Source organism: Miniopterus schreibersii, assembly GCF_964146895.1.
Source record: "Miniopterus schreibersii genome assembly, chromosome: 12".
In the NCBI taxonomy this organism is placed as follows: domain Eukaryota; kingdom Metazoa; phylum Chordata; class Mammalia; order Chiroptera; family Miniopteridae; genus Miniopterus; species Miniopterus schreibersii.
The window spans coordinates 34,044,402-34,059,660 of NC_138112.1; the positions used below are offsets into that span (position 1 = coordinate 34,044,402).

The window sequence follows — 15,259 nt, forward strand, 5'->3', positions numbered from 1 at the left end:
AAACACTGATTTGCTGTTCCACTCATTTATGCATTTATTTGTTGAGTCTTGTATGTACCCTGACCAGGGGTGGAACCCAAAACCTTGGCGTATCAGTATGAAGCTCTAACCAAGTGAGCTACCAGGCCAGGGCTCACTCAGTGTTTTTGAAGCAGCACACTCACATATCTTCCCAGTCTAGTACAGCTCTGTCTTTCAAGGGTAGCTTTTTCTCTGGTCCTTGCCTATTTTTTCACCAGGTCCTCTAGCATTTGGCTAAAGATAAGGACAGTTTATACTCAGATTGTGGGTCTTAGGCTTTCTATAATTCTCTTACTTCCAGAATTCCCCCTTAAATTTCTAGCTATTCTTATAGCTCTAACCCTACTTTCTGCAGCCTACGGTGGTGAGGCTGTGATTTCCCACCTGCCATAGCACTGGGAGTTTGTGAGTACCATCATAAATCTTACCTTTCAGTTGCAGTTTTTCAAGAGTAAAGAAACTCTCTTTCAGCTCCTGCCTGTTCTGAGACACTTCCCAGGGTCTTTAAATAATTGTTTTAAAAATTTTGTCCAGATTTCATAACTGTTATCTGCAGAAAGGTTCATGCAAGCCTCATGAAGTTTCTCCCACTGCATTCTTTTCAAAACAACTAGAGCATGTCACTCTCCATGCTTAAGACCCTTCAAAGATTTCCCACTGCACTTAAGATAAAGTACGAAATCCCTAGTAAGACCTGTGACACCACACAGAGTAATGTATAGGCTCTTTTAAGGTTAAAATTTTCTGTAGATCCTCTAAGGTTGAAAACTTATTTTTATTTATAATATTGCCTAAAAAGTCCGTGCCAGCATAGGGCCTTTTCCCTCTCTGTCCCCTTCCTGGGGCCTGGCACACACTGAAGCCAGAAAACGGAGGGGGCATTTGGGAATGTGGCCAAGATAAAGTGAGAGACAGAAGTTTTTTTTGGCAAAACAATGCTAAGAGGGGCCCCATCTGGGCACTGCAAATGGTCAGGCTGTCTGGTGGATGCTTTGCCATCAGGATTCAAAGCCCCCTTCCTCTCCCCAGACCCTCCAGAGGCTGAGGGGAAGAAAATGTATAACCCGAAGTGAGAGGGGAACCCAGGACTTAAAGGCACCCAGGAAATAATGGGGAGGGGAGAGGGCCTAGAAGAGAGGGCTGGCCACAGAGGACACGCAGGGATCTGGAGCAAAGGCCAAGGTTGGGGCAGGGGACTGTAGCCCCTCCGGGAAGGGCAGGTATGGTCCAACCCTGAAGTAAGGGGCTGTTTATACTTCCCCCAGATTCCTGTTTTTTTGTTTTGTTTTGTTTTTTATATTTTTGCAATTCTTCTGCAAGGAAAAAATGTTTCGTATTGACTGTTCCACCTTTCTATTTTTACTCTCAAGAAACTTTTGTGAACACAAGACTAAATATAAACTAGATATATTTATATCTCTCCCACAACCATAAAGCCAAAACAAGTTTATAAATTAAAACCACACAAACTACAAAGCCAGTGACATTCACATTAATAATATTAATCTAACGTGATGGATGACGTTTTGCTGAAACAGTATCACCCCTGACTCTGGCACCAGCTGCCACATTGCCAGTCCTTCAGCCTGTAAGATGCCCACACACCGCTGACGACTCACTCTCCCACCATTTCCTTCCCTCTGAACTTCTGGGCTCCCTTTGTTTGGGCCACACGCCCTGGCGTCGCTGGGACTTCACTCGGCAGGAATGCTTCGTTATTTGTCCAGCGGCCCCTTTGTCCCCGCTCGGTGGCAAGGAGAGCAGTGTAGCATTAAGCGAGGTGTTTTCCATTCCTTTGACCCTTTACTTGCCCCACCATTTACTGCCCCGGGGCAGCCTGGATACCGTCCAAAACAATAAAGGGGATTGTGGGGCTAAAAGTCTCAGGAGCTGGGCTTTCATTGCAAAGCAGGCGCTGTAGAGCGAGGAAAGGACCTGTGAGTCCTGACCAGACAGGGCCTGCAGCCCTGGGAACACGGAGCCTGTGGCCCTCAGAAAGAAGGCTGGAGAGGACAGAAGCATGCAGGCCAGTGACATGGAGCGTTTCCCACCTCTGAAAAATGGAGTGAAAGTTTGAAGAGCTGCAGGGGGTTATTTGGAAAGAGAAAAGCTAGACCTCAAAGTCAAAAGGCTGGTGAGCCTGAGAGGGCCAGTCCTCCCCCGTCCCTCCCCCAATCTGGGGTCTCAATAGGATGTATGTTTGGGCCAGTGGCAGACAAGGGACCCAACTGCCCAGGGTGTGCCAGGAAGATCTAGGCGAGTCTTCATAGGAGCTCCCTGTTCCTCAGGGGGCCCAGGAGCCGGCTGGCGGAGGGGAGGGGGCAGGGCGGGTGGGCCTGAGGGCAGCTTCAGAGCCGGGAGAGAAAGTGGGCCGGGGCTTAGGCCCGTCCCCATGGGAGCCAAGCAGATCTGAGAAGGTCTGGGTATGAAGAGTGACAGCGTGTGAGGACCTGGAGACCAGGACCACAGAAGGGCCTCGGCTGGAGGCCGGCGCCAGACACCAAATGAGCCACCCCAGGGGCAGGTCAGAGACACTCTCGGCAGAGCCCCGAACCTGGGGTCAGAGCGGCCGAAGGGTGGGGTCAGCGAAGGTTGGGAATTTGCCCACCAGTGACTGAGTTGTCCTGAAGTGGGAAGATCAAGAGTTTTCTGCAACCAGCTGAAGAGGGCAGCTGTGAGAGCGGTTTGAGGGCTGTTACGGGGAAATAAAGTTACATTTCTGTGCATCTGGGCTGTGACTGTCCATCAAAACTCACTAATGATGGGAATATTCCTCATGCCAGTGAGAAGGTCCATATGAATGCAGGGCCAACACTGAAGCTGAGTCCTAGGGGGCCGCTGGAGGGGTCAGGCTGTGCTTGTATTGTGTGTGTGTTTAAACAAATAGTACGTTGTAAAATACCATTGGAAGAAAACTGGACGGGGAGAGGGTGATGCCTGTGAACCCCAGCCTGAGAAAACCTGGCTACTGTCCACCTCTCCAGCCCCATCACTCGTCACCCCCGTCCAGCCCTTGGGTTCCCCGTGAGTCCTTCCCATGTGCCATGCTCCTTCCTACTCCAAGGTTTTGAATACCTGTTCCCTAGGGCTGGAATGGGCTTTCTACCTTCAAATGTGTTTAAATTTTACTTCCCAAAAGGAGGCTTGCCTGAGATCCCAGGGCAAAGGGGGCTCCTCACGTCACCCTCTCATGGTCACCCTGTGGACTTTCTTCATAGCACTGCCCCATTTTCAGCTAGTGCCCTGCCAACAGGGGGCGCCCAGTCAATGCTAAATGGATGAACGAATGAAGGGAACCGTGGCCTGCAGCTCAGATGTATTGAGAAGTGACTCTAAGGTTCTGGTTTCAAGTCCTAGCTCCATCACATTTTAGCTCTGTGGCCTTAGTGATGACACCGACTTATCTCAGCCTCAACTACTTCATCTATAAAAAGGGCACTGAGCCCACTGACACCAGTCGAGCAAACTCTCCCAAGCACCAGCTGTGCTTTAACACAGGTGCCTGCCAGCTGGGAGCTCATGGCTACTGGGGGTGACACCCAGGGAAACGTACACTTAGAGAAAGTGTACAAATATACAGTGGGCCACAAATGCAAGTCACATATGTAATTAAAATTTTTCTAGTAGTCACATTTTAAGAACTAAGAAGAAACTGATGAAATTAATGACATATTTTATTAAATTCAGTATATCCAAAATATTAACATTATAACATGTAATCAATATGGAAATTAACATAAAATTATTTACATCCTATTTTGGTAGTAGGTCTCTGAAATTCACTGTGTATTTTATACTTACTGCACATCTTACTTTGGCCACTTTTCAGTTACTAAGTCACCCGTGGCTGGGGTCTATTGCACTGGACATCACAGATAGGGCTGTGATCATATTTAGGGTCAAGGATTTGCCAAGAGTACTTCATTGGTGCTCTGTTCTTCCATCAGGAGGCATAAAGTGTGTGGTTTCTTCTCTTTTTGTGACACTAGCAGCCACTGATGGTCATTGTGGTAGAGGCATGAATTCACAGAAGGTGCCATGTGGTGATAGTCTAACTCTACCAGCCCTTCCAAATCTTTATACTTTAACTATTTCTGTAAGAAAAACTACCTTAAAACATATTATGCATTTCCTATTGAATTAAACTGATACTTTTTCTGATGACTGAGAGCTATCCTTAGGGACAGTAAGTCACATTCAAGCTGACTGTTTAAAGCTAGCTCCTTTATTCATTTTTGATATATTCACAAACCCTTGTGTCAAGGATCCGAGTAGATGGCAGGATGGTAGCTGTTCGGCTCTACATAAAACCCTGACCGAAGCAGCTGTCGTTCTGTGGTTTAGCCCCGAGTTCTTCACAACTGGCAGCGACGGGAGGGGCCTCTCCGTTCCTGCCAGGCTCTGGGCCCCGAGGCAACCTGAGACAGGTTTTGAAGAAGGAATACAAATTTACCCCTAGAGCAAGAGGAGTCTCTGCCCAGGCCTAAGGAAAAACCTGAGCCAGGGGCCGAGGAGGAGCACACCGGCTCAGAGAAGTCAAGCGCCCTGCCCCCGCCACACAGCCAGTGAGCCACAGGGCTGGGCTCTGAATCCCGGGCTGGCTGTTGTCAGGGCTCCTCAGTCAAGCTGCCCGCACGGCCTCCTTCCTCACGGCTCGTGGGTGCTTCTTAAAGGGAGGTTATTCATTGCCTCTGTCCACTCCGGCTCTCCATTCCTGTACCTGCCGGCGACTACGAGAAACAGAAGGGCCCCGGGCCTGCTGCTCTCCCCTCGCAGCCCCAGGCCCGGGCCTGGCTGGCGGCAGCGATCACACACTGGCTGAATTTTTCATTTTTATCTCGATTCATGACTGTTCTGTTTCTGGATTGCTGACACTGCCAGCCTCTAGAAAGCGTGGAATTATTTTATAGACATGTATTTTTTATTCATTTAAAATCCACAAGGCTGAGCTGTCTACCTACAAACTGTAATTAGATGCGCTGAGGAAAGAAAAAGCAAGCCTCCACCTGCCTGGAGCTAAATGAAGAGCCCGGCTCCGACTCGGCTTCAGCGAGGTGGCCGGAGCTGAGGGGTCGCTTTGGGATGAGGGGGGCCCAAATGAGTCCGTCTGCCGGGGGCAAGACACATGAAAATTAAGCTCATTAGCTGCTGGGCTGTGTCTCAACACTGTGTCCGTGCCACCCACCCAAACACCTGAAACACCTGACATTTGTTTGGAGCTCAGTTTTTCAAGTTACAGTGAGTCCTGACACATCCTTAATGTGCCCAGAACGAGGCCTTGTCCTGCCACAGCCCGAGATCCACGATGCAAGCGGCCCGTTGCACGAGCGACTCCTCCCCATGTGCCGGGTGCTTTGTAAAGACCAAGGGCTTTCTTAGAAATGGTTCTCTTTCACACTGTCCGACCCTGGGGGGGTGGGTATTACCCCCACTTCACGGGTTAGGAGCGGGGTTCAGAGAGATTGAGTGGCTGTGCCCAAGCGCTGGAACAGGGACCCTCGGTCACTCCCCAGTGGCCTCCACAGGACACAGGAGAACCAACACTAATGGCTCAGGCCCCACATAAACAGGATGGCAGGGTAGACTTCTCTCCAAGTTTTTACAGGTTAAAAAATGGGGTCCTTAAAAGTACAATGACAGGGCCAGTCGGAGTTTCAGAGTGGCCGAGCTGGGCAACTGGGAACTAAGCTTCTCAAGAGGAGATGCTGGCTCACTCTGTACCACACAGCAAAACCCGTTTGCTATTCAGTGCTTACCCTGAAACATGAGGGACACCAGGATGCACCCACTTTTTCAGACACAGGTTTTGTTTGTTTTTTCTAAACAAACAAGAAAGATTAAAGAGATTCAAACAAGTATCACGACAGTCCAGCCTCAACTTGGCTGCGTCGTCATTCAGATCTAACCAAGTCACTCTTCTGCCCTAAAGCCTGGAAAGGGCACCTAGGAGCTGCCCACAGCATGCATTCAAATCTCTCGACTTGGCACCGAAGTCCGTCCCACTGGCCTGCGATTCAGGTTCTCTCACCCTCTTCACATCCACTCAGACCCCAAGCACAGGGAACTCCTTGCTGTTCTGCAAACACACAAAACCCCGTCTTGCCTCTGGGCCTCTGCCACGTGGTTCCCTCCTTCTGTGATGTGAAATCTTACACAGCTTTTATCTGCATTACCCTCCATGAACCTCTCCTGATCCCTGAGTCAGAACAGCTTTCTCTGCACTCCACAGGACGGCTATATATCCCTTCATCATGTAATTAATCACACTGAATTATAATTGTTAATATAACAACCCCCCTTCCACTAGAGAATGTGGCAGAGGTCAAAGCTTATTAATCTTTCTATTAACCTTGTTTGGTGAGAGAGAGAGAGAGAGAGAGAGAGAGAGAGAGAGAGAGAGAACTAGCTCAATAAATGAACTAGCTGGCTGAGCAAGAACGAGGTTTTCCTACTTAACTCAGCTTCAATGTGAAATTCAAAACAATGAAGAAGACAGGACTCAAACATAGCAGGGAAATAACATACACTTTTACTCTCAAAATAAATACTAATCAATTTTATTTTATAAATACAGATGCTGAGTTTTCTTCCAATTACCAACAGATCAGTTTCACATGCCATTTATTATTGGTGGTGGTTTAAAAAATTATTTAAATAACCGGCTAGGTCAGGATAAATGGGCACCATTAGAACTGCTAAAAAAATATAGCTGGATACAATCTTCCAAAACTAATATTCTGAGGGGAGAAAAAATCTCTGGAATTTCTAAAGTGGGTAAGAGGAAGTGGAGAGAGAAAACACAATCAAATATTCATTTGATAACATTTGCTGGCTGTTAAAAGTGTCTCGGCTACATGAAAGCTGTAAGGGCTCTTAAGTCGTTCAGAAATGGATAGTAGTGAGTTTTCATTTCAACTTCTATCTCCAAAGCAAATTTGATTATTTTAGTGATTTACAAGACTGATTAAAAAGATTAGTAGGAGATGATAACTCATCCCATACTTTGGCCACGGCCACTTTAAACAGGCAAAACAAATTCTGCAGCATTGGAAAGTGTTGAACAGTTATTTCTGGAGACATGTAGGTTCTACTCCGGTCATGGCAGAAACTGCAGACATCAAAAATATTCAAATGAAAACAGAAAACGCAAACTAAACAAACCCAAACCTAAGTGGTGTTTTGAGGCATAACATCATTGGACCCTGCAGACCAAGCACATGTGTCAGTAACTACTGATCAGTTCTGGGCAATCTAATCACATTCACGCAGGGCTCCATTTTGAGGGGTGAAAAGCTGTGAACCCCAGAATCAGGTAGTCACGAATGAGATGGGCAGATGGAGCCCCATAGCTCCATCTGGTTGTGTGGAACCTGAGATAATCGCTGTAACCACAGGTGATCTGAATGGGTCCCTCTGTTTGGCCAGGAGCCAGGCTGGAGGGCCTGCGGTTGATACACCTTGTCTTTGAGTTTGGCATGAAGTTTAAAGTCCACTCCCATATCTTGGGAAATCACAATTACATATGATTCACCTCCCATGGTTTAATACTCACACTCTCTTTCAAAAACCTTTTTTTTGGGGGGGTATTGTTACTTCATTGGGAGGCCCCACAGACCAGTCTGACGTATATCCTAGACCATGTCTGTCTCCACCCTCTTTGATTCTAAAATGAATGACAGCACACTGAAAAGAGGCTGGGCCTCTACAGATGGCTTCTGCTCCAGCTCTGGAATAGTCCCACCTTTTTATGTGGAATTCATATGGATTTCTTCAGCTAAAGTTAAAGCTTTTAATTGCTTGCAGCTTGGGTCTGTCATGCAATGATTCTGTGAGTTCTCTTTACATGGGAAATAACAACAGGAACTATTCCATTTCAAATGTGGCTATAAATGAAAATTGAGCCCAGGAGTGCTGGAGCCATATATGAAAATGATTATGGAACCTATGAGTTAAGATGTTATGTAGGACAAACGCAGCTACTAGAGAGTACACTGTGAAGGTGTCTGTGTTGCTATAACAATCTGTAAATGCAAATGAAGTCAACAACATCATCTGAGACACAGCCCCCGGTTTTGTTCAGGCTGGTCTTGTCGTGACATAACACATGGAGATGTAGTTTCAGAATTCAAAGCTGAAAAAAAAATCAGGTTGAGTGAAGTACACTCAATTTTTATTCCTCTATACAATACATGGATACATGGATGAATTTTCCTTAAAGAGCTTGTACCCTGAGGCGAGGTCCTTGGGCATATAAAATATAAAGCAACAGCAAATGAAATATGAGCTCCAGGAATGACAACTGGACTTCAAAAACGTAATTTAATATTTATGCAACTGCACACATACCAGGAGTATTCTATGCCTCATCTAGTCTCTTTGTCCAACAACCTCAACTGTCTTGCAGTTTGCACATTGGATGGCCTGAGTCCCTACATATATTTCATCACATACAATGTCTTCCTTTCCAACTGAAATTTAATAAATTAACATGGGATTTACACATATGGTTTCTGTCTGGTGAGTATATTGCCAGGAAGCATGCCTAGTTTCACTGCAGCATCTACCCACATAAAAAATCTGGCCCTCAAAGGGGACTGGATGCCACCCGACTACAGCAACCTTGGGGTCCTTGGGGTCCCTGGGATCCACCGAAGGTGAGGTTTTTCATCTAATTTGAGGGCTACCTCAAGGGTATGGCTGATTAGAGGTGGAAGGTCAGAGCTACTGCATTAAAGAACCTGCGAATCTGATGTTCCGTTTTCAGGACACAACCCATCCTCTGTGAAATGGGGCACAGTGAAGTCTCCAGGTTGCCTATGAGCCTGAGGGCAGGGGCGGGGCAGGTGGGCCTGGCTCTAAGGGGACTATTGTGCTTCCTATTCATCAGCCTAATGAATGGCCAAAGATCCTTCAGGAAATGGTAGCAATCTTTTTCTAAATATTCAATTTTCCCAAAGTTTTATAAACTGGTGAGGACAAATGCTTGAGAAACTAAAGGTGAGTTCATTATATTATTTATATATTACCATCTTCCCTCTGGGGAAACATAGAAGTGTAAATAAAAAAGCAGACAAGTCCCTACGAGGCGACTCGAGCTAGAGAGTGGCTTCTGCCTTAGGACCGGCAGGCCTGGAGAGCCAATCCTGCAGGCAAAACCCAGCTGTGTGGCCCACCATCCCAACGATCCCGAGTCCCTCCTCCATTCACAAAGTCTGTTTTTCTGAGGAATATCCTCCATTAATATTTATTTTATGTCGTAATTGTTACAAAGGGTAACCAGTGCAGCTTTATCCTCACTTTAGGCAGCGGCCCTGCCCTGGTCCTACTGGCCGGCCGCCCGCTTCACTTATCCGAGCTCCTGCGCGGCCGGCGGAAGCTGGACACGTTTTCGTTCAGTGCGTAGATCCTTCGGGAGAACTCTTCAAACTCTCCCAGAACCTGTTCGTCACACTCCACGGCCACGGCGCTGTCCACCGGGATGCAGCTGAACGCCTCGAGCTGCTCGCTGGAGGTGAAGCCCGTGGCTTCCGTCCCGATGATCTCCTCCGCCTGCTCCACGGCGCAGCGGCGCCCCGCTTCCGAGCCGGGGCCGGGCTGGGGCTCGGCGCCCGCGGGCCCCGCCTGCTCACCCGCCGGGAGGGCGCCGTTGACCTCGGCCGGGGGCCCGGCCAGGGCTTCTCCCTGTTCTCGGCTCGTGCTCCCGCTCACGGGGCCTCCACTGAAGCTGTCAACCAAACCTTCTCCCTTTTTCTGGGTTTCTCTGGAGAAGTCCAAGGAGGCATCCAAGGAGGACGACAGGGGTGTCGTCTTCCTCTCGGACTCCCCCAGGGAGGGGCCGGGGGTCGCGGGCTGGGCTACTGCAGAGTTGTAGCTGGGGGGAGGGGTTTTGTAGTGCAGTCTCTCATTCTCCGAGCTGGCCCGTCTTCGGTGTCCTTTGTCCGGCAAAGGGATGTCCCCCGAGAAGCCCACATCTGCACCCCCAAATATGGAGCTTTGTCTTTTTGGAACAGGGATTGCACTGGAGGTGTGATGTCTATCGCTAGAAGACAAACAGAAACAAGAAGTTAACTTTCAACTTCAGAACTCGGTTTAATCTTTCTGGATCCAGAGACGGGAAAGATTCAGGTTTGAGATAATAAAAATTGATACTAATCATTCTTCGTATGAATTGTAGTGTCCCAATGAAAGAAACAACCCAGAGCATTCTGAGTTCAACTTTGGAAGCTCCCTTCAAGAAGGATACAAGACAATGAAATATGCCCAGAGGAGAGCGCCCAGGGTAGGCTGGGGGTTGGAAACCACGCCATGTGGGGAAGAGTTGAAGTAACTGGAGGGATCGGATCTGGGAAGAAAAATACATAAGGGATGTAATCAACTTTCTATATCTGAAGGGCTACCCATAGTCTTGTTCCTGTTTTTCATATTCAACTTATTTTGTCTTCATAGAGCAGGCACCCTTATTTGGCTGAGAAGTTCAGTGACTTGCCCATGGTACCCCAGTGAAGCAGTGGCAATGCTAGACTCAAACTCATGACTCAGGACGTGCTAATCAATAGCTTTTCCAATACCCAAATGCTAATCTCCTTGGACTGGAGAACTGACAGAGAGAGGACTGAGGATATACATACATACACATATATATATTAATGAAAACAATCTGGGAAATGACTTCTCTTCTTTACAAGGCCAGTCACACAAGTTTTATAAGTTTGGTCTTAAGTGCCTTTTTTCAAACTTTAGTTACTTCTCAGGAAGATACTTCGGGCCAGCAATAATAATCATTATTAAGCGATACAAATTTTAGTTTCTAAAGTAATTTCATACACATCATTTCATTTGGTCCTCACAAAAACCCTGTCAAGAAGGTAGAGTATACATTACTACTCCAAAGTCTGAAATAATAAATAACAATTAGTTAATGGAAAGAGAGTATCCAGACCCTGGAAATAATGGTCGTGCTATACACTGCGCTAGTAAAACCACCCCTGGAGTATTGATCACAATTCTAGATATTATACTTGGATGAAGCTAGCCAGCTTCAATATAACTAATAGGAACAGACTGGGTCCAGAGACAGAGGGAGGTAGAAACACAAGACCCATGAGACTTGTGTGTTCTTCAGGTGAGGAAACACCCACAGAGAAGTGGTTTGCACCAGGACAACTACTAGGCACAAGCAGAGGCTAGACCTGGGACTATACAAACAGCCACCACAGTGCCAGACCTCGGGGATGGGAAACAAGTGCAAGTCGGGCAGGCCCTGTCTCTGAGGAGCTTCCAGTCTTGCAGGAGAGACACCCACAATTATGGAAATAATACACATTCAACCACAACTGCGATGTGTCCTGAAAAAGAAAGGATCTAGGGCTCCTTCACGTGTCCACAGCCACAAGCCCTTGAACCAGCTCCCTGCTCCTTCTCTCGGGTTTTTTTCTGATGCTGGATTATCCCTGTGATCTCAGACGCCTAAGCAAGGCTGATTCTTCTTGAGAAAAGACAACCACAGGTTTCTAATCCAGGGGTCTGTCAGACAACGTTGCTTGGCTATAAGTGTTGGTGCCAGGAGAGATTCCGTAATTAGGGGTGGTCAGGGGGGTGCACAGAACCGGCAAATACACCAGAAAATTACTGTTTTTAGTTCTCAAGAAAAACAAAACGAAACAGAGCAAAATCTGCTGGCCTTAATCTAGGTTTTCAGTTAATATGTTGTCAAAACTCGCAGTAACTGAGTAAGCTGCACATTTTTGCGAACCTTGTTGTTTTCACTCTACCACTTTCCGAAGGTGTCGGTCTCTAAATGGTTTTGCAGGGGGCCTAGGAAATCAAACCAAAACAGAGCATCAGCACTGCCCACAGCCTATTCTGGGCAGTTCCCACCCCAGCCAAGGAGGGTGGGAGGCACCAGGTGAACCACCTGGCACAGTGGAGGTGATATTGCTGGCATGGGACTAGGTGCCAGGTGCTCAACCACTCATGGCTACGAAGGGTGAATGCCATGACACCTCCCTTGCTGCCATCGCCTCCCTCGCCCCACCCTACCCTGCTCGGTTTCCCTACTGGGCTGATGAAAGGCAGAGCATGAGAAACAGAGGAAAGGGGTTTACATAGCCCTCTGTGGTTCTGAGGCTCCCTGAAAGCTTTCCTCAACTCTGCACAACAGGAAGGTACTGAAGTATGGCATCCCTCCCTGCAGCTGCGATGGGAAGGGTACTCCCATGCTCCTGAGCATCAATAATGTTGACCCCTCACATCTACCACATCTACCCTGTGAAAAAGGCAGGTGGAGGAGTGGGTCCTGTGGTTTGTTTAAGGATGTAGAACCCACATCTGAACTAGACTCAGTCTGACTCTAGAGTCCACACAGTCTGTTGCACCCCATGTGGGAAAAATCATATTCAAATTCAATTAACATTTGCTAAGTGCCAATGATGCGCCAGCCTTCAAGCTACATGCCATTCCATGGGCCTTTTCATTGAACTTGTCCGACCTATATCTAAGCTCCAGGGTGTTACTCCTATTTTAAAGGGGGAATTCTTAGGCTTTTCAGAGGTAGAGACTGATATTTTCTGACATCCTGATTTTGTGACAGTCTTTTCCAGTTCCTTTAGATTTTTATGAGAATCCCAGTAATGACAGTCTAAGATACAATTTGGAAAACTCCAATAACAGTAAAATGTTTCCTTTTAAGGATGGTAAGAAAGTGCATTATTAAGGATGGGCAATAAAGAAGTCTACATATCTAAAGTTTACCCTTTAATCACCACGTTTTGTTTTTCTTCCTCATTTTTAGCTATGTGCAATGAAACCTTTCAAAAATTTTTATTAAAGTCTTTCTTACAATCTTAAAAAGAGTAAGCTAAATAAAAAAGGTCTTTTTTAAAACTGATTTTTAGAGCGAGAGGAAGGGAGAGGAAGACAGAGAAACATCAATTTGAGAGCAATACATGGATGGGCTGCCTCTTGCACAACTGCCCCCTACTGGGGGTTGAGCCCACAGCCCAGGCATGTGCCCGACTGGGAATCAAACTGGCAAGCTTTTGGTTCACTGGGCGATGCCCAACCGAGCCACACCAGCCAGGGCCAATAAAGGCATTTTCACACCTTTGGTCCATCACTATGGACATGTATTACTAAACCATGACATAGTAAAGAGACTACAGGATTTTCAGTGGTGTGTTTCTTAGGGCATGAGCCTGAGAGTTCTTAAGTCTGTACTAGAGCTTTCCTGTGCCCTCTCCCATGAGGCTGTGTTAACCTCTTGGCTGCAGGGGCTTCAAGCTTTCTAATGTTTTCTTCTAATTTGCTGTGTTCTTGTAAAGTATATGTCCTAAGAATTGTGTGCAAAGTAAGAGTAAATAGGATTTGAGTGATCGGCCAGCATGTCCTGGGCATAATCTGCTTTATTATGAGTTTTGTAACATTAGTTTTGGCTGCTCAGAATTAACTTTTTTCAGAATTAATTTTTTTTATTACTTCCAGGACCTTAGCAACGTTCCAGATTTTTAAGATAGCTGAGCTCCAAACTGCTGAAGTGTTGAATGATTACATTAAAATATATACAAACACACATGCATTTTTAATTATTGTAATAATTTTCCCTGGAAAATGCAAAAAATATGAACCATATGAAAAATAAATATCACTCATAAAGCTATTACCCATCAAATAACCACTGTTAATTTTGAAAATTTTCCTTTCAGACTTTGATTTTATGTGTGTGTTTAATTTTAAAAGACCAAACAAATTTAAAGTTGTATTTGTGGTACATATATACAATTCTGTATCCTGCTGTTGGATATTATTAAAATCTCCTGGTAAACAATTCTAAATGGTTGCTCCACTGACAAATATCATAATTTGCTTAATCATTCCCTTAGTTTTATAGATTCAGAGTATTTCTAAAATTTTACTATTAAGAAAACTGCTGTGAGCATCTCTGTATAAAAACACAATGCATAGATTTTTAATTTTCATATTTAATAGGTTTCCAGAAGAAACCTTCATTTCACACTTCAGTAGATGCTAAATTCTTACAAGAAAAAGAGGAGCATTTTATTGACTAAAAAGGTAGTGATTAAAAAGGCAAATAATAGATCAAAAAAGAAGGCTCAGGAGGTTTCAAAATTCCTTTTGTCTGATTACAGTCTGATTTCATGCTTATTCCATCTAGAGGGAAGAAGTCAAAACACATAGATTTCCTAATTACATGACCAGTTTTTAAAGGCTGCTGACAATTTATTTATCAGATGAAATTAGTGTGTTATTTAAGTTGTGATGACTAACTTATAGGGAATTTCTACTCTCAGAAACAACTGGAGTAAACGTGGGTGTTGGGGAGGAGTGGATGTAGCAGGAAATGTGGGAGCTTTGCTCTGCCTTCCACTCCTGCCTTAGATTAGAGATTCAGGGGCAGAGAGCCTGGGGTTTAAGCAAATGAACTGAGTGCCCAGTTCACTGCACACATGCTCCTCCTCAGCCATTTGCCTTGAGTGGATGTCTCTTCCAGCTTGGCTTAGGTCCAAACTAAAAACCTGGAAACATGACATCTGGGGTTTAATGCTGCAATTAAAAGGAATTTATTAAAAAACAACAACCCAAAGATATTGTAATTGCAAATTTACTAGGCCATGGTTTAGTGAAACACGGCATAGGCCATTGGATAACTGAACCACATCGGGCCTGTTAAATTACTTAGTAATAAACCTTTTGCTACAAGTAAAAAAAGGATATCCTAGGGTCACAAACAATAGCACGATGGGGGAGAAGCCAAGTGGTTTGGAGTTTAGAGGTCAAGGAGAACAGTCTGGTTTAAATTTGGCTTCTTTGGACCAAATCTTCTCTGCTTTCTGTAAATTAAGGTGATTAGTTTCTTTCTCCTTCCACCGGAAGGCCCTCGTTTACTGCCGTCAGCCACCTTCTGTTCCCCCTTTGCCGTATCTGGAGGGAGTGGTGGTGACGAGAAAGTGTGTTCCAGGACCTGGGTTCTACACCTAGCTCTGCCACCACCATGAGCCTAGTTGGAGCTGTGACTTAAGGCTGGACTTGCCACCTATTAGTTATATGACTCTAGGCAGTCACTCATCTCCTTTGAGCTCGTTTGCTCCTTTGTGAAACAGATGGTTGGACTACGGAAAGGAGTAAATAACGCAACGCGCTTCAAATCCTTGGCAGGATGCCTGGCATATAGTGATGGCAGTAGCAGCTGTAATTGTGGTTGCTGTCATTATTATTAGCTTCC

The 15,259-nt window shown here is 45.8% G+C and overlaps 1 protein-coding gene across 3 annotated transcripts in view; it reads right to left on the minus strand.

The window, feature by feature from the left end:
• Positions 1-6,562: 6,562 nt before the first annotated feature.
• The window catches only part of UVRAG (UV radiation resistance associated), a 242,905-nt gene continuing 234,208 nt past the window's right edge, over positions 6,563-15,259 (minus strand). For all 3 annotated transcript variants that reach the window (XM_081154782.1, XM_081154783.1, XM_081154784.1), the window contains one exon: positions 6,563-10,060. In XM_081154782.1, the coding sequence (XP_081010908.1) occupies positions 9,364-10,060 (697 nt within the window). In that variant the 3' untranslated portion in view covers positions 6,563-9,363. The remainder of the gene's footprint in view (positions 10,061-15,259) is intronic.